The sequence below is a fragment of the Hippocampus zosterae genome, chromosome 13, assembly GCF_025434085.1.
Source record: "Hippocampus zosterae strain Florida chromosome 13, ASM2543408v3, whole genome shotgun sequence".
Taxonomy (NCBI): domain Eukaryota; kingdom Metazoa; phylum Chordata; class Actinopteri; order Syngnathiformes; family Syngnathidae; genus Hippocampus; species Hippocampus zosterae.
Genome location: NC_067463.1, coordinates 22,583,579 through 22,601,338, shown reverse-complemented (window position 1 = coordinate 22,601,338; position 17,760 = coordinate 22,583,579). Strand labels below are relative to the sequence as shown.

The 17,760-nt window shown below is 46.7% G+C and overlaps 3 protein-coding genes across 4 annotated transcripts; 1 reads left to right on the top strand and 2 right to left on the bottom strand.

Moving 5' to 3' along the window:
• Positions 1 to 216: 216 nt before the first annotated feature.
• On the bottom strand, positions 217 to 8,589 carry LOC127613540 (uncharacterized). 2 transcript variants are annotated; one of them, XM_052084629.1, is made up of 11 exons: positions 8,396 to 8,589; positions 8,116 to 8,231; positions 5,765 to 5,914; positions 5,010 to 5,136; positions 4,662 to 4,761; positions 4,150 to 4,225; positions 3,686 to 3,813; positions 3,408 to 3,615; positions 2,977 to 3,070; positions 2,833 to 2,899; positions 217 to 2,308 (listed from the first exon to the last, which is right to left on the bottom strand). In XM_052084629.1, exons 3-11 carry the CDS (start codon positions 5,856 to 5,858, stop codon positions 1,424 to 1,426), a joined length of 1,779 nt encoding a protein of 592 aa, XP_051940589.1. In that variant the 5' UTR covers positions 5,859 to 5,914; positions 8,116 to 8,231; positions 8,396 to 8,589; the 3' UTR covers positions 217 to 1,423. The 2 variants fall into 2 exon arrangements, with proteins under 2 accessions (XP_051940589.1, XP_051940590.1); XM_052084630.1 differs by having other exon boundaries at positions 5,010 to 5,133.
• A 1,094-nt stretch (positions 8,590 to 9,683) lies between these two features.
• On the top strand, positions 9,684 to 13,234 carry rps19bp1 (ribosomal protein S19 binding protein 1). Its single transcript, XM_052084676.1, has 4 exons — positions 9,684 to 9,881; positions 10,854 to 11,030; positions 12,424 to 12,521; positions 12,597 to 13,234. The coding sequence occupies exons 1-4, from the start codon at positions 9,827 to 9,829 to the stop codon at positions 12,723 to 12,725; spliced, it is 459 nt and encodes a 152-aa protein (XP_051940636.1). The 5' UTR covers positions 9,684 to 9,826; the 3' UTR covers positions 12,726 to 13,234.
• A 33-nt stretch (positions 13,235 to 13,267) lies between these two features.
• atf4a (activating transcription factor 4a) lies at positions 13,268 to 17,419 on the bottom strand. Its single transcript, XM_052084652.1, has 4 exons — positions 17,239 to 17,419; positions 15,722 to 15,880; positions 15,233 to 15,505; positions 13,268 to 14,606 (listed from the first exon to the last, which is right to left on the bottom strand). The coding sequence occupies exons 2-4, from the start codon at positions 15,756 to 15,758 to the stop codon at positions 13,885 to 13,887; spliced, it is 1,032 nt and encodes a 343-aa protein (XP_051940612.1). The 5' UTR covers positions 15,759 to 15,880; positions 17,239 to 17,419; the 3' UTR covers positions 13,268 to 13,884.
• Positions 17,420 to 17,760: the final 341 nt, after the last annotated feature.

The window sequence follows — 17,760 nt, the reverse complement described above, 5'->3', positions numbered from 1 at the left end:
TTTTCCCCTCAAGAAAATATTACATTTTTCTTTGTAGCCTTATGATGATGTTATCTATTTTTTTTTTAATCAAATAAAGTTTTTTTTTCAGACAAGTTGTAAGACAGACTTCAATGAAATCTTTCTCATGACTTCATACGAAGGAAAAAGTGAGGGTTTTTTTTCTCTGAGAAATATCATATTTACTTAAAAAGTATACAGCATATATTTTTTGGGGGGGGGGGCAGGGAGTGTTGGTGCACTTTTTCTGCAAGTGGGTGTGAATGTTACATAACAGCAAACGTGTCCGCGGCCAAAAACAAATCTTTACTTAGCAAAACACTGTCTTGTCTTGGCCTAGTCCCCCCCACCACACTCCCCCCACCTCGCACCAGCTTCTGTGGAAAAGAAAATATCGCTTGTCTTCACTATTTTCAAGTCTCCAGTGAAACCATCTGCAGTCTGACACAAAAACCAAACAACCGATGAAGCAGCAGCGACGCAATGTGGAATGTCATCTAAAAAAAAAAAAAACATCCAAAAAAAACATCCAAAAAATTTTTCGCACCCAACAGTTGTTCAACATTTTAATGCTTCATTGTCGCTTCACCGAAATCATCTTCGACTTGCACAGTTTAAGTAGAATACAAACATTTACAACATGAAATGTCCTTTTTTTCAATTTATAGACTTCTTATTCCTTTTTGGGGGGGTGAAGGAATGAAAGGGTGCGCAACATTGAAAACCAAATTATAAGGTACGTGTTGGAGGAGAGCTGCTGCGCCAATTTAGTGGTGGCGTTGAAGGGAGCGGGTGACTAAAGACGTTCAAACAAACAAAAGAAAAAGACCACAAAAAAAAAATTAAAGCTTTTTGGGCTGTTTTTTTTAAGGGTTTTAAAAAGTCCACGACAGACTGCTGCAAACGATACAAATTCATGTTGAACTGAAATGTGAAGATGTTTGGCACTTTCATTTAGGGGTGGGGGGGGTTTAAGGGGTGTGCCGGCTCAAAGGGTATTTTGAAAGTGGTGCGTGGCTTGAAATGTTTGAAAAAGGGAGCCATAAACGGAATAAAATATTCTTCTTCTCCAACACTGGAAAAAAAAGTCATTTTTACTGTTTGCGGGAGGGGTGCGGGTGCGCCAAATAAAAAGGCTTGTGTGGCTCAACAAGTTTGGGAATGAGAGATTTCAACTGTATACGTTATACAAATTAGATTTGAACATTAAAAAAATGCTTCTTCTGGACTTTTTTTGAGGGGATGGGGGGGGGGTATACGCAAGGTAGAGGGTGGTGCGCTCTCATATATGACATTTTCCAGGTAATCTAAATGACAGTGATTAACTTGAACTTCAATACATTTGTTGTTTGCACTTGATTTTGTCGAGCATGAGCATGGGGGTGGGAAGGGGTGCGCCAACTCAATGGTGGGTATATGCCCTTCAAGCAGTTTCGGGATCGCGCTGACACACGGACATATAACCACCGCTAGAGGGTTCTACTGCTCCACGTGTGAAATCTCCGGCATCCAGCAGGAGAGCTTGGAGACTCTCCAGAGTTGGACGGTGGAAGTCTAAAGGAGGAGCGCACCCACAAGGACCAGGGGAACCAGGGGAACCAGGGGATCCAGGGGAACCAGGGGATCCAGGGGAACCAGGGGGACGGGGCAAGCAGGAGGCGTTCTCCTCCCCGTCCTCCAAGCTCACCTCGGGCCCTGCGTGCTCCTCGCGTACGCCCCCGACGCCCGAATCCGCAGCGGGGACCTCAGGGCTATCGTGGTGGTGTCGTCGTGTCTGAATGCATTCGTAGTCCAAACTCACCTGGACGGAGCCGTTGACAAAAACCCCTTCAAGAGGAGATCGCCCTGCACCTGCGCATTGACCTCCCGACTCGTCCTCTTCTTTTGAACATTCACCCTGGAGTTTCTCGATCTTCTCATAGTCTGAAATGACCGCCGTCGTCTTGTCGCCGACCCCGCCAATAATTTCCAGGAAGAGTTTCCGAGCATCCGTCATCTCCCCGTCCTGGTCCGCGATGGCACCCACGGTGCCGTAGGGGGACTCCGGGGCGCACGGTTTCAGGTTGCCCGAAGTGAGGGAGAGCACAGGGATCGGAGGAGGCCGCAGTTGGGAGCTGGCGGGCGGGAACAAGCCAACCGTGGTGATCTTTCTCATCATCTTCTCCAGGACAGCTTCAGGGTCTCCTAGATACCGAGGGTCTCCGAGACTTCCGGGTTCCACACAGCCGACGGACATCACCGCCAGGACGTCCACGGGCTGCAGGAAGGCTTGCAAGGACTCACTGCTGAAAGGAGGACGTGCCCACTTCTGGAGAAGAGCAGAAGTTGACAAAAGGTGATTGACCACGAGTGACCCGAGAAGGTGACTGGTAGTGACTTTGGTGGAGGTCGTTTGCGTTGAGTTCCCATTGGGTGACGATGCGGCCGGGAAAGCGAACGGTCGCCTGTTTTCTGTATGTGCCCTGTGAGAGACTGGGAACCGGTCCTGTTGTGGATCTTCAGGTAGTCTTATTCTAGATCCTCACAATAAGGACGGTTGTGACTGACTGGCGACCTGTCTCAGGTGTAGTCTTATCCTAGATCCTCGGCACTGGTCATCAGTCATTTGCAGGGCACATATTCTGCAGAAACAGGGAAACCGTAGACCGTCTTATGGACAGTGTCACCGAGTGGGAACTGAACCCCGAAGACGACTTCACCAAAGTCACAAAAAGTGGACCGCTCCACCGCCAGGGTCTTTATCTCCGGCTATTCGGTTTTCTCTCTATTGTGCACGGTGGCGGTGGTGGCAAGGAGCCATCTGGCAGTCGGCTGTCGCCGTGGCAAACGTACGTTCCGGAGGGAAGACTTTCCCGGGTCTGGTAGTCGTGGGCCTCGAATCTTCTTGAAGACATAAACCCTAAAAACATATACAACAAATATTTTGTTTCAGGAAGTGTTTCGAGGATGACCAAAGATCTCGTTTTCTGTGCTTACCAGTTGGTCTTGTCTTTCCTAAAGAGCAGAAGAGTCAGAAAGACGGCAAAGGCTGTTCCGGAGATCGTCACCCCCAAAACCAGCCACAGGGAGTCTGACAAAGACAAGACCCGTTTGGGATTTGGAGATCCTTCCAAAAGTGGTTTGGTACCCAAACTTGAAAAGGCTCACTTTGGCTGGAAACCCTTGTTTGGAAAAACACCCTAGTTCCAAACAATCGCTGGAAAACCACCTTCTGACTTGAAAGGCTAATTTGAAGATTGAAACCCTCTTCTCCTTTGAAGCCCTCGTTTGAAACCCAGACTTGGACTTTGACCGCAATTTCGAAACCCTTATTTGAAACCGTCAATCGAGGTCAAACGGATCCCCTTTCGGTCTCGATTCGGAAAGCAGGATCTGAAGTCCGGTGAGCGCGTCAGACCTCAACGCACCAGCAGGTGGCGCCGCAGCCTCCCCGACATCTGACGTCCAGCGTGCGGCGGCGCTCCAGTCGCTCCACACCGACGCCACCGGATCGTCCTCCGAAGTCCTCACCCGGAGGCGCGCCTCGTACGCCGCCCCTCGGCCCAACCGGTCCAGACTCAGCTCGGATCGGCATGACTCCTCGCAGGATTTCGTCTCTCTGTGCACCGACGCTCCCTGGTGGAGGTCAGCGTTTATTTTTCACGTTGCGTTACGTATTTTTTCACGCAACGTTTGAGTAACGCACATCCCAGGGCTCATCGGCCGGCTTCCACTCCAGCTGGAAGTCGTACGGAGACGTCGAGCCCTGCTTGGCAGTCGCCCAGGAAACGGTGGTCTGGTTGATTTCAGGCTTTGCTGGCGCAGGGAGCTTCACTGCAATTGCAACACACACGCAAGCACACAAACTCAATGGGCTGCAGAAGAAAACCAAAAGGAAACGGGGGGGAGAGAGCAACGACGGGATAATTGTTACCGCCATCGAGCTCAACCACCCAAGGGTATATTTAGTACTCTTGCTGCCTAAGGGGGCTGCGGAAGAAGTCCAGACAGGAAGTAAACAAAAAAAAGGTCCTGTATGTCCTATATGGCTCTTTCAACATTTTGGACCCCTTTAGCTCAGACTTGACTAGCGGTAATTTGAAGAGTGAAGGCCAAACTATTTGTGGCCGTGTAGACGGGCTGCCCCCCCTTTCAACACGCCGCACTCACCGTGACAGGCCGGCTGGTAGATCATCTCCACCGCGGAGCAGTTGATCCAGACTCTCAACACGTGGTGCCGCTGAAACTGAGCGCAGCAAAGTGGTGGCAAGTACAAATACTTTTGAAAACCAGAAAACCAGAAAACCAGGCTTTGGTGCCGCAGTATAGCACCAAAGCCCCGACTTAGTCCCTGTTCTGTTTCTACATGAAGAACCTTGGAAAGAAGTCGGCAAGATGGCACCGGAGCACCTCTTTTGTCTAAATGAAGCTCCGTCGCTCACTTCAAAATGGATCCTTTGTACCGTGAAGCCACAAGGTGGCGCACATAAAGCAAGAAATTCCATCCATCATTTTTGAATACCAAAAATCAAGCAAATAGGTCCGAGGGTGGCTTGAAAAGGAAGCCACTAATAGCCCCGCCCCCTCCCTCCCTCCCTCCGCCCCACCAGGATCTGTGCTCTGAACTTATGAGTCCGTTTTTCAGGGCGTAGGGCGTGTCAAACGGTGGCGTCGGCACTCACGATGCTGTCTTTGCCAAAGATGAGCGAGCACGTCTGCGGCGAGGAAGGCGTCCGCGCGTCCAGCGGCCGAAGAACACATCCAGACCGGTACCGGCGCCGACTGAAAGCGCAACAGGGAAAACACCTTTTGCTCAAGACCCAAACAAAGACTGAAATCCTCGGCGCGGTCACGAAGCCCTCACTTGAAACCTGAACTCCAGATTGAAAACCTGAATTGGTTTAAAACCCCGTCTTCGGCTTTAAATGCTACATCGGTACTTAAACTGAACACCCCGATCAAAAACTCGAACTCTCGTTTGAACCACTTGACATTCCATCAAAACTGGGATTTTTTTCTTTCTCCCTCACGGTAACGTAACGTTGATCCTTTTTGCGTGTACGCCGCACGCCGCCGCGCCGCTGCCCGTACGTGTGTCCGAGCTGTTCCAGATGCACGTCATGTTTCGACTGTAGTCATTCAAGCAAACCAGGCCTGCTGGGACACACACACACACACACAAATGGGAAATGGGGAAAAACGAAACAATTTTTGCGCTTTGAAAAAAAAAATGAAAACCAACTGAAACTGACTTGAATTCTTGCCAAAACGTTCTTCGGTGAAAGTCCTTGTCATTTCAGATCGTACATGGGCTTTCGGAGTTCATTTCCAATGTTATTAATTTGTTATTGCTGATTAAGACTTTATCATGGTCTCACACTCAACAAATACAGTAGTCCCTAAAACAAACTAAAACTAAAATCAAAGCGTTTCCCCCAAAAAATAGAAACATCAATTAAAAGTAAGTGAGTTTTCAAGAAGTCAAAACGGACTTGGAAAAAAAATCCCCACTTCAAATTAAAACTGCAAAACTCAGTTTGGTACTTGGACTCCCTCTAGCGGCATGCAAAAGAACCACACCGTCCCAAAGTTCCAACCGGGCATCGTGTTCCGGCCGCTTCAAATGTTTCGATCGACTGACTCCAAAGTTGCGGTTTAACGTGGAAGCGCAACACGTTTGCGTTGAGGCGCATGACGCCAACTTGAGCGGCAATGTTGGAAACGTCATATCGTCGTTGGGCGAGTGCGTGCGATGAAGGCAAAATGCTTCAAATGGGAAACTCACTGTTGGGCTGGCGTTCGGGACACTTGAGCTTCATGGCGGCGCCGGCGGCGGGGGCACGAAGCGACAAAAGAAGAAGGACAAAAGCGGTCCTCATCGTTGTCCGCTGCTTGGGATGCGGGATGCGGAACTCACGGCTTCCTCCTTCTCATTCTGTGCACGCGCGCGCGTGCACACCCACACACACACATACACACACAGGCGCGCACAGGTGAAGGAAAAACAGAAGTGGAAATGAACGGTTCTGACATTCACTTCCACTTGCAGAGCAAAACACCTGTGAGGTGTTTTACTTGTTGGTTAAAAAAAATAAAATTAAATTTAAAAAAAAAAAAACGACAGCATTGTGTTTGAAACAGGTCACGTGGTGAAACCCCGATCCAGGGTCCCTGAAGGCACCACCTGCCTTCGACCCGCGGCGTAAGTCACAATTTGACGTTTGAGGCGTGGGTGCTTTTGGTTGTTGTTGTTGGGGGGGCGGGGGGGGGGGGGGGGGGTTAAAAAACTTACTTTTGATGCGTATATGTTTTGGCTTTTTTTAAGACCTGATTTTTGAGGTGTGGAGTGGATGCTTTTGGGCATTTTTTCTAGTTTTTTTGGCGGGGGTGGGGGTGAAAAGCTTTTGAGTCATGGATGCTTTTACTTGGGTTTTGTTTTTCGGGTGGGGGTGGGAACCTGACTTTTGAAGTGCGGATGCTTTTACCTTGGTGGGGTTTTTTTTTTAGTGTGAAAACCTGATTTTTGAGGTGTGGTTACTTTGGGGAGTTTTTCTTTGTTTTTTTTGTTTTAGGGTGAAAAAAGTTTTGAGCCATGGATGCTTTTGCTTGTTTTTTTTGGGAGGAGGGCAATGACTTTTATTTTGGGAGAGTGCAAACCTGACTTTTGAGATTTGGATGCTTTTGCTTGTCTGATATTTTGGGGGGTAAAAACCTACCCTTTTGAGTCGTGGATGTTTTTTGCTTGGTTTTTCAGGAAGTTACACGGCCCACGTACCTGTTTTTGTGGTTTCGGTAAAAAAAAAAAACAACAAAAAAAGGTTAGTATGTTCTGTTCGTGACTTGCGTTGCTTTCAACCAGCGTGTCACGCGACCTCGTTGGCTCACTCACGTGTTTCTCCTGGCGACGGAATTGCGTTCAGCGATGTTGCGTGCAACATACTCAATACTGTATGTCCAAAGTGACGTCAGCAAAAGGGGAAATATTGGAAAACGTAGGATTTCAACTCATGCTATGTTTGCTAACTGCTACGCTCGTAGCTGATTAGCAAACATGGAGTCATTACAACCTCTATTTTCAGACACTTTTTTTTTACCCTACCAAATGATTTTTTTTTTCAATACACGAAAACCGTACATGGGTGGATTCTTAAAACAAACATGAAAAACATCTTTGACATTGAACGAGTTGGGCAAATTTGTTTCCTGAAGTTCTTTTTGGAGAGCAGAAGATCTTGCCGTGTGACATCTCTCGCGGTCCGTTTGATATTTATTTGGTAGTCTTAAATTGTGACCATCGTGAAAGGCAAAAAAAAAAAAAAAAGTCATGTCGTTTGACTTGACTTTTAGATGTTTTTTGTTTTTTCCTCTCACAAGAACCGTTGACAGTTCGTTTGAACCGGATGACATAATTTACTAAATTTGACCAATACTCGTATTTCCTAAATAATGCAACAAATGTGCACAGTGGCTCAACTGAACAAGAGACTGCGGGGATGGCGTCAATACTAGAATAAATCGATCACACCACAAATCACAAGCCCCGCTTCTAGAAATCGTCTGGGAGTTTTTTTTTTTCACTTGTCAATTGTTCGCTTATTGGAAGCAGGACTCACTTTCATGTCAGAGTCAAAGGAGGCAGGAAGCGGTGTGTTGTGGTCGCGTCGCCTTGCGTGCGTGTGTGTGTGTGTGTGTGCGCTGGTTTCCATCTCGCGTTGGTCTGTAAACCACCAGCGAAGGGAAAGTCCAAACGGAAAAAAAAAAAAAACAAAAGCCGACGAGGTCTTTCATTGCTTGACGTCGTCGTAAATGCAACGGAATGGGCAAAACATGCAGGCGGCGGTGCTCCTTGAGTGTTATGTATTTCTGTACAGTATTAAAAGAAAAAAAATCTGACAAAATAAGAAAAAAAAAATCACCAAAAAAAAACCGCCACGACGATCCACCGATTTTAAAACACCTAAAATCAGACACTATATTAATCGGGCTCGTTGTATACGCTGGAAAAAAAATGGTGTATTGATGAATTTAAATTTTATTTAATTAAGTGGATATACGAACAAAACAGACAGATGGATATATGGCTAAAAAAAAATTTTTTTAATCTTAAAACCTTAAAATAAAAAGTCCTGTACTTACCGTCTGTCCGTGTGCAGCTCACATCACACGGCAAGGAGCAGCTTCTCCAGAACTCGGCGTCACAATTGCCTCCATCCGCCACATGGCTCAGGTCCTGCAGCAAGCCCACCGACTTCCTGCCGATAGAGCATTCAATTGAAAATAATCACTATCCACCCTTCAGTTATAATCCAGTAGTGCAATCCGAGCGCATCTTGTTTGGTTTTTGATTCGCTATCGATTTTCTATCACTATTATGTGGGAATACCAAAGAGCCACGACAGTGATCAGGTTTTCTCACAGCGGGTGGCACAATTGGCTCCATAGTTTTGAGATTTCATTGCAACCAGCACAGATTCCAAAGGTCCGCTTCCGGATGTAGGAAAGCAGCCCCATCACATCATTGAACCAGCTGTTTGTTTGGTTTCACTGGAGGTACAGCGTTCGTTTCTTTGTATGCACGAGCACAGGCAAAATTGCATGACACACACACACAAAATCCAGACTTCCACTTGTGAAGGTACAGAAACTTACCTACTAGCAGAGATCTCGCTGAAGCACTGACATGATTTCCACTCGTCACTGAGGAGGGGGGTGTGGAGGGGAGAAGATGAAAAGAAGGGGGCGGTGGCCTCGTGACCACGCCCACAAAGGCTGTTTTCCCGCCACTATCGATTAAGAGTCTTGTGATATTTGTTACATCCCTTTAAAAAATATATACTGTACATTTTTGTGAAAAAGGAATAAAACAAAACTTCAAAAACGATCCTAGTTTTTTCCCCCCTCCATTTTAAACTTTTTGCCGATCTGTGGTTTCCCCCAACTTGTTGCGCGATCCTTTCGGTGGATCATTTCTGCTTTCAAGAAGAGATGCAGACATGAGAAATTCCCTTCCAACGTGAAAAGAAAGTCACCTGAGTTTGATTTGCAACCCTTTCACAGGATATTCATAAATGTCCTCATTCCATTTGCAACAGCTATACCTGCAAAAGCAGCTTTTATTGATTTGAATTTAGATGAATTTGACAGATATAAAGCATAATTTAACACCATTTGTGTTTATTCGTCATTTTTGTTACAATTTCCGATTTAGGACTCTAAATACTGTACTGTAACTATAAATTTTCTCGCAGTAGTCAAAAAATTATTTTGAAATTTGCGTTTAACTGTCACTTGCTGTTAGTGCTTCTATTTTAGCGCGGTTCCAAAATAGGTAACTTGACATATAAAAGTACGGCCAGAAGTTGTGATGGAGTCATACCAAACGCTAATTTTTACACTGACAGAGCATTTGTTTGTCAATATTTATTGGACAACATTAACTATGTTTGCTAATTATTTGTATGTGTTGTGAAATGTGTTTCTGATCTCAGGGTGATTCGGCCAAGGTTGTTGATTCACGTTGCTCACAATTCAACGCTAATAAAAGGCCGGTAAAATTTCATCCTTTTTCAGTGCCCTGCGCCCAAAAAAAACTTGACATAAGGTTTATTTCAGTATTGAAACCGGTGATGTTTTTTATTTGCACCTATGGTTTGAGGAAGCGCTAAATGCGTACGGTGACGTTTAGAAGTCGGGACATCATGCATTTCAGTTCATTTCCGCCCGGCTCCTTTACTAGCGACACACACCGTGAGCTAACCGGATGTTGACATGAAAACGTACACATGCTAACAGTTCATCTGGTATAGTTTAAGTTTCTGGAAAGCAAAACGCCCCGGAATAAGTCAAGATGTCCGCGTCGCTGGTCAGGAGAGGATTGGAACTGCTGAGTAACGACATTAAAAGTACGCTTTAAGTCCGTCGATCGGCTTGCTGGTTCACGTTAGCCGCGAATTGTCGTAACCACGCCGTGCTTGCAAGAATGCCGCCGTGTCGTCTCCTGTATAACTTTCAAGGCTCAAAACTATATTTGGATTATAAAAAATTATCAGTAATTGTTTCGCGATTCAATCTGCAGACGTAAATTCTTTATATTCCCGCCGGTGAATGATTGAGAAGGGTTTCTGAAGCGCCGAAGGAAGTAAAGATCCGGGTACTTTGTGACGACGCCTAGCTACGTACTAGCCGCCATTTTGTTGCAGCGAAAAACGGTAGTCAGTTGATTTATGAAGTCCTTCAGTTTATTCTAAGGCGATTGGTGTGCCTAATGTTGGCTAGTGTACGTCATTGAAGACATTTTTTATTTGGCATTTTGTTAGGTGCAGATGGTGGGCAATACCATCTTAAAGAAAAGATATGTCTAAAAGATATCATTTATTTGTCCCACACTGGGGAACGATGCTTGGAACGGCAGTCAACTATAAATTAACACTTACAATACTCTTGTCAAATATCGGCTGGTATTGGTGTGAGTACCAATACAAATGTGCAAAATTCAGACTTGTTACATGGGTAACGAACAATATTATTACGAATTTAAGTAAAATAGAGGCTGGTGTCACCCAAAAAGATTTCCAACTCAATTCCTGATTTGATACCAAGTGAAATATATCCTGGTACCGTTGCTTATACAGTACTGATAATTAAGTAAAATAAGTAACACTGACACCAGCGACATGCAACTAGGTAAAGTATCACAATTTGTACTATCATCAGTGATATGATGCTTTGTAGGCCGGTAACAATTAAGAAGATAATTGATGACATGATGAAATGAAATTAGAAATGATACACCACAGGGCCAAAACGGTATGGACTGGTAAGGGCGCACGGAAGGCAAGGTTTCCACTTTATGTATGTATTCTTTTTCCCGCCAGCTGGAAATAACGTGAAGAAGAAGCGGCAGGCAAGGACGCCCAATACGGCGGCGGCAAAGGCGCTAGTGAGCACCAACCGCCAAGGGGTCACCCGGCAGGTGAAGCGGCTACAGGGTCGTCTCGGACCCGGCAAGAGCAAAGCGACGGTTAAGGACAAGATGATCAAGTGCGCCCTGGGTCAGTAGGATCCCGTCACAGTACACACTAATTTTGACAAACATTCAATGCAGAGCTGAAACCATTTTTTTTTCATCCGAAAAAGTTCAATTTCTGATTTTAATTTTTTTTTTACCCCCAGTAGGTTCTGGAAACTGACTTATGTTAAACTACAAAAACAAATGAGCATGTGTATTTTCGTGCAAATGGGCTAACGGTTAGCTCGTTAACAGCCGGCTACTAACCTGAGTGTCCAAGTGATAATGTTGCACGAATTCGACGACCGCACGTCACTCACCCGACCCACACCAAACCTTTTCAAGACATGTGCAGTCACAAGATCCTCCTGTGCCGTTGTTAAATCCAGCTTCTTTCACCTTAGACAGCTGGCCAAAATAAAACCTTTCCTCTCACATGAACACTTTGAGACAGTAATTCATGCCTTTGTCACATCCCGGCTCGATTACTGCAACGCCCTGTACTTTGGAGTCAGCCAGTCCTCCATCAAGCGCCTTCAGCTGGTACAGAATGCCGCTGCTCGCCTCTTGACTGGTACTCGTAAGAGGGAGCATATAACTCCTACTTTGGCATCCCTTCACTGGCTCCCCATTCATTTTAGAATTATTTTTAAGATCCTCCTCTTTGTTTTCAAATCTCTGAATAATCTCGCGCCACCTTACCTCTCTGAGCTCATACGCCCCTACACCCCTGCCCGGCGCCTCAGGTCTGTGGACCAGTCTTTGCTAGACGTACCAAGAACTAAACTGAGGCTCAGAGGGGATCGAGCCTTTTCTGTTGCTGGTCCATCTCTCTGGAATGACCTCCCACTGAACATTCGGCAAGCCTCCTCGCTGCCCATCTTTAAATCCCTCCTCAAAACTCACTTGTATTCTTTGGCGTTTGACTCAGCATGACTTAGATTTGCTATTGGTTTTACTGCTTGGTGCTTTCTACCGCCTTATTACTTATTACTTATTACTGATTCGTCTTACTGTTTATTGTATATGTTAAATCGCTCCATGTACAGCACTTTGTATGCAGCGATGGCTGTTTGAAAGTGCTCTATAAATACTGTTGACTTGACTTGACTGTGCTGAACGTTAAAACAGCGACACCAAGTGGACAACAATAATACCCACACCTCACAGGCATATTTCCTTGTTTCGTGGAAAGTTTTTTTTTTAATCCAAACTTTCATTGTTTTTTAATCAGTCAATTCATTTTTTTTGCCAATTTTTATTATTTGCAGCTTGCGTCGTTTAAAGTGTGCAAATAGCACAAATGGAGAGTTCCGCTGATTATTTTTCAGTAAAGTCACTAGCGACTGTAATGGCCTCTGACACGAGCGGAATCATTTCCACAAGGGGTCATTAAAAAGCTAATTTGCATATGGCTTCCGTGTGGACGATTTCAGACAAGTATAGGAAAACAAAGAAGACAAGTCAGATGACGGCCAACCTGAAATACTTCACGAGAACAAGCTTCGAGGCCACCGCGTCGGACACATTAAAAGTGAGACTTCCCGTTTTGTCGGCATTCATGTAAAACGCATAAAATAAACGACCGCGCCCGTTGTCTCTCGCTCAGATCCAGAACTACAACAAAGGAAGACTGTCCCGCAATCGGCCCGCCGCTCACAAGCCCAAAAAGACAGCGCCCGTCTTCACCGAGGAGGAGTTCCAGCAGTTCCAGAAGGAATATTTTGGCAAGACGTGAAAGAAAAAAACAACACCTACACCTCGGAAACCAGACTTTGTTCAGATTTGATTTGAATTGACTATTAAAAAAATTATCCTGTCCAATACTGAATGACTTGAGATTTTGCCCATATTTCACGTTTTTTTTTTTTTTTAACTGAACTTAAAGACATTTTCCTGTCATAAGACTCGTGAAGATAGAACAACACATAGAAACCAAGTACCAGTAAATCTTGCTGGGACGCGAGTGTCGGAGCCAGAAATCCTTATGGACGACAAAGGCGCTAATCTGCGCCGCAATGTCATCTGAGGGTCATGAGGGATTTGCGGTCGGACAAGATAATTGTCTTAAATCCTAAAGCAGGCCCTCGAGGAGAACACGAGACCTCGGCACTGCCACGAGTTGACCTTAAAAGCGAGCATGTGCAAGTCAGATGCTTTTTTTTTTTTTTGCGTGCCACACCGCCACTCATTTGTTTTGGTCACGCACGATATCGTGTTGAATTTCGTCTGAAAGCCCCCCCCCCCCCCACTCCCCACAAAAAAACCCTAAGACATTACTTGAGACTAAAGAAAAGTTTATTAGAAAAACAGTTGCGACAAAGAAAGGCATCCGAGCGCATTTGTACAAGCTAACAGCACGGCAAACTATTGAGGGACATGAGCGTTTAGCATTAATTAAATAAAACCTGGGCGGCTAACGAAGTTGCATTGGAAAGCTACAAAATATGTACACACACAAACGCTGCGCACGCAGGCGGGCCTGAAGGAAATTCATACACTTGAGAGGCCCTTATCTGGACCAGAGGAAGGTTGCTATGGCAACTAGGCGGTGGGGATTTGTGGGTTCCACTCGAGGTTGGTCAAAGTCAAATACAAATTCATGAAAGTGGATTTTCAGGATGCGGTGACAACCAAAACTGATTTGAATTTGAGCCTCAGTTCGGATTTCAAGGAGGGCCTTAGTCGCAAGCCAACGCTATTGCGGAACGTTGACATTATGCACACCTTGAGACGATGGATTCGACCCTTTACAGGTGGACTTCATTTTCGCCTTTAGTTGACTTTTCTGAAGACGCGCGTCTAACGGTTCGCCCCGACATTTCTTCCTAAAGGCCAATTTTGCGGGGAGTACATTTGGGCGGGAGGCACGCGGGCGCATTACCGAAGTCGTCCGCCTATTTGGCCGCCGCGCTCACCTTCCCGCGGTGGCGTTTGCGGACCTCCTCCATCAGGTCCTTGAGGTACTGGATCTCTCGGCCGATGGCGTCGGCGCGCTCGGCCAGCTCTCGGTTCTTGGTCTCCAGGGCCTCGCGCTCCACGTTGAGCTGCTCCTGCTCCACGCGCTTCTTCTGGCGGTAGCGCGTGGCCGCCGTCTTGTTCTGCTCCATCTTCTTCAGTTTCTTCTCCACCACCTTGGGAGCGCCCGACGACGACTTCACCTTGGCTTTCGGGGAGGGCGAGGAAGATCCGGACAGGGGCTCGGGTCTGGCGTAGGGTTTGGCGCGGGGCGAGCCGGCGGAAGATTCGATGCCCGAGTCGCTGTCGCATTCGCTGGACGGCGAGGTCTTGACGAAGACCTCCTCCGACGCGGGCTCGGCATTCGGGCGGATGGTGGCGATGGGCGACTCGGTGTCCGCTTCGGTGAATCCCGGGGAAGGAGGTGGGCCCGGGGAGCAGGGCTCCGCCTTCATCATCACCCCCACGGGGTCTTCGGGGTGGCTGACGTGGAAGGGCTCCGGGTCCAGATCCACGTGGGGGCGGAGGGAGGCCAAGAGGTCCTCGGGGCTGGCGGGGGGCTCGTCCGACGAGCAGGAGCCGATGAGCGACTCCAGGTCCAAGTCGCTCAGGTCGATCTTCTCCGTCATCCAGTCCATGCCGGCGAAGTCATCGCCGTGGTCTACAAACAGGTCAGCGTTTTCATTACGTCCCCGCTCCGTTTGTGTGTGTGTGTGTGTTCGGAGCGTCTGCAACACGCTGCCCTCCATTAAGCTATCAAGTGGCTTTCACATGATGTTGCCTTGAAGCGAGCAGACTTAAAGGCACCCCCGGAGACTTCGTAGCTATTAATAAATCACATGGTAAAGGCCATGACAATAAAAGTAAAAGCGCGTGACAATTTGCAGCGTCATTGGCCCCCGGGAAGACAATCGATTCACGTCGAAAATATTTTCAAAGGTCCTTAAGCTCAACTAAGGGGGCCGACAAAAACCGGTTTTGCGAGTCCTGCAGAACCGTTGACGTCACTCCTGCCAACAGCACACACGAGGCGTGGATGTCGGCCCCGGTTAGTCTTGCAGACCGTTTCAATCCAACCCCGACACAAAACCGCAATATTTACACACGCAGTTCCTGTGATCTAAGCATATTTTTCTTGGAAGCCATTTTGAAATGAATCTCCTCTGTTGGCTTTTGAAGTCGAAAACCAGAATTACAAAAAAAGAAATCTATGAAAGTTTTTTTCAGTCTACATCCCGAAACGTGGCTACGCCCTCGGGCGGCCATTTCGCAAGAGCGCAAGCTCACCTTGGCCATGGCGAGCTCCCACGTGGGCGCGGAGCAGATCGTCGTCGTCGGCCAGCCAGGGCAGAGAGGTCACGTCGACAGCCGCCTTGGCTTCCAGGAAGGAGGGGGACGGGGGCGACAGCAAGGCATGGTAGGGGTAAAGGGACAGGGAAAGGGGGGGTGAACCCGGGACCTCACCCCCGAGCGAGGAGGAGGAGGGTGGTGGTGAAAGCGCTTCCTCTTCATCTTGGTCCAGAAGGGCCCCCATTGGGTCAGCCATCAGAAATGAGGGCCCTGTGCAACAGTTTCATCGGTTAGTAGCGCATTGGCAAAATAAAGAACATGTTTACGTGCAACTAATTTTCATGCGTACTTTTAAAATAAAGAGCTCAACATAAGTTTAAGTACTTTTAAGGACCAAGTGTTGCCCTGTACATAAACGATGCCTTTTCCGATGGTGGGCCAATCAAAAGGTCAGAGTGGAAACGCGTGCAAGCGCCCGCCACCCACCTGAGCACAGGGCCTCCACGGCCTCCAACGCGAGCATCGTGGCTGCGGCGTGCGGTCAGCGATAAAGCAGGTACGAGCGAGTGCGGGGACGTTCGCAAGTCGAGACGTTCGGGACTGCTGTCGACTGCAGCAAAGCTGAGGGGAATTGCCAAGAGAGACCTGCGGACGACAAAAACCAGAAGCGGCAAACGTGACTATCACGTCTCCCGTCTGAGACGCCAGAGACATAATTGATACACAAGGACCAAATTACGCGGGTGTATGTGTGGGGTTACTGTTCGCCAAGACAATTTTTGGAAACCAGAGTAAAAATATGCGCATAGTTTAAAAAGATTAACCATTTGTGCCCTCAAACACAAAAACTTTTGGAAAAAATGCCATGACAAGCACGTACACCAAAACAAGTTTGTGGCAAATTTGTATTGAATGAAATAACTTGATCACCTTTGTCCCAAAATACATTTGATATCATGAACAGTAACCGGATGGAGCTTTGACGACGAGCCGGGTCTTGTACATGTCAAAAGATTGGAGACCAAATTGAAAATAATAATAAATTAACATCCCTTTTAAGATGCAAATCCCATCTGAGTAAAGAGGTCTTTTTTTTGGTTGATTGTAGACTTATTACACTTTCTCACTGGATCATTACTGGTCAACATTAAACCTCCCATTGTGCAAACATTTCGACAAACATTACTGGTGTGTAATTAGGCTAAACAGGATCTGTTACTTACCATAACCCAAAACTGAACAAGTTCTTTTCTCTTGCTAAATTTCACATCTGTAACGTTATGTTTGGCATTTAACCGTGTTGGTTGTTACATTATGAATATTGCTGCTGTGATATTCTAATTTCCCCTCGCAATGACAGGCGCATATAGTTATCTTGTAAAAAAAATATTTTTAAAGCATTTCAAAAATACATTTTAATGTCGACTTCTCGGTCACTTTCACCTGAGACTAATTATAGCCAATCCTTCGGCAGTGTGGCGTCACGTGACCTGAAGGAAAGAACCGCCCACCCCCAAAGTACATTTCCTAATTTGGTCATGTCTCGGCCCGGTGACCACGCCCGCCAGGAAAAGTGGGCCCGCCATTTTCCTGTCAAGTAGTACGCGCCAAGGTGGCTCGATGACTGAATCGGCGCGCCATTTTGAGGACGCCACGTTGTCAACTATTTCATGTACACAAACAAAAACCGACAACGAAAAGCACGCAGACTTCGACGACAGACATTCATTAGTTTGTCCAACATATCTGACAGCGACTTTTAAAACGTTAAGCTGCACTAGCGAGCCGAACGCAGCAGTTTTCAGGACACAAAAAGTTGCTCGTCCAGGTCGCCACTCCATTAAACTCGATGTTATCACATTAAAGCAAGCCAACTCACAAAGCACGACGTGTAACATAATTTCTGGAACATTTAATGGTCCTATACAAGGTGAACTTGGAGTATGTTTTTAAATTCCAACTTTCCAAACGCCACCACAAGAAGTTAAATAGTGTGTACTTACGCCATTTTGCCCGAAATCGCCAGTGCACTTCGCCGATGCCCTGCCCGTTTGATGCCGCTGCGCAGATTGCCGCCACCCGCCGTTAAACTGCCATGTTGATGGTTGATATATGCCGACACCGAACACCACAATGGCCACACTAAAGACGACACCGAGAAACGAATGTCCCAAATGTGCGCAGGCGCAGCAGCTTATATTACGCCGAAGCACTCCCAAGCGTGTCCCTCCGCCAAAGCAATTCAACTCAACTGTATTTATAGAGCACTTTCAAACAGCTGCATACAAAGTGCTATACATAGAGCAATTTAAAATATACAACAAACAGAAACTGTAACAAACAGCAATGTTAATTTTTTTTACTACTTCGGCGTGGGTGAGCGCGGCAATTTGTCTTTGTGTTGAAACCCGCCTTTACTTCTCCGGCGGGCGATGCACGTGTTAAAACACGCGTACCACTGCTTTTCATGTTTTTGATTACTTGAATGCGTGTGTGCATTTTAATAGGGTGACGCTTGTATAAAT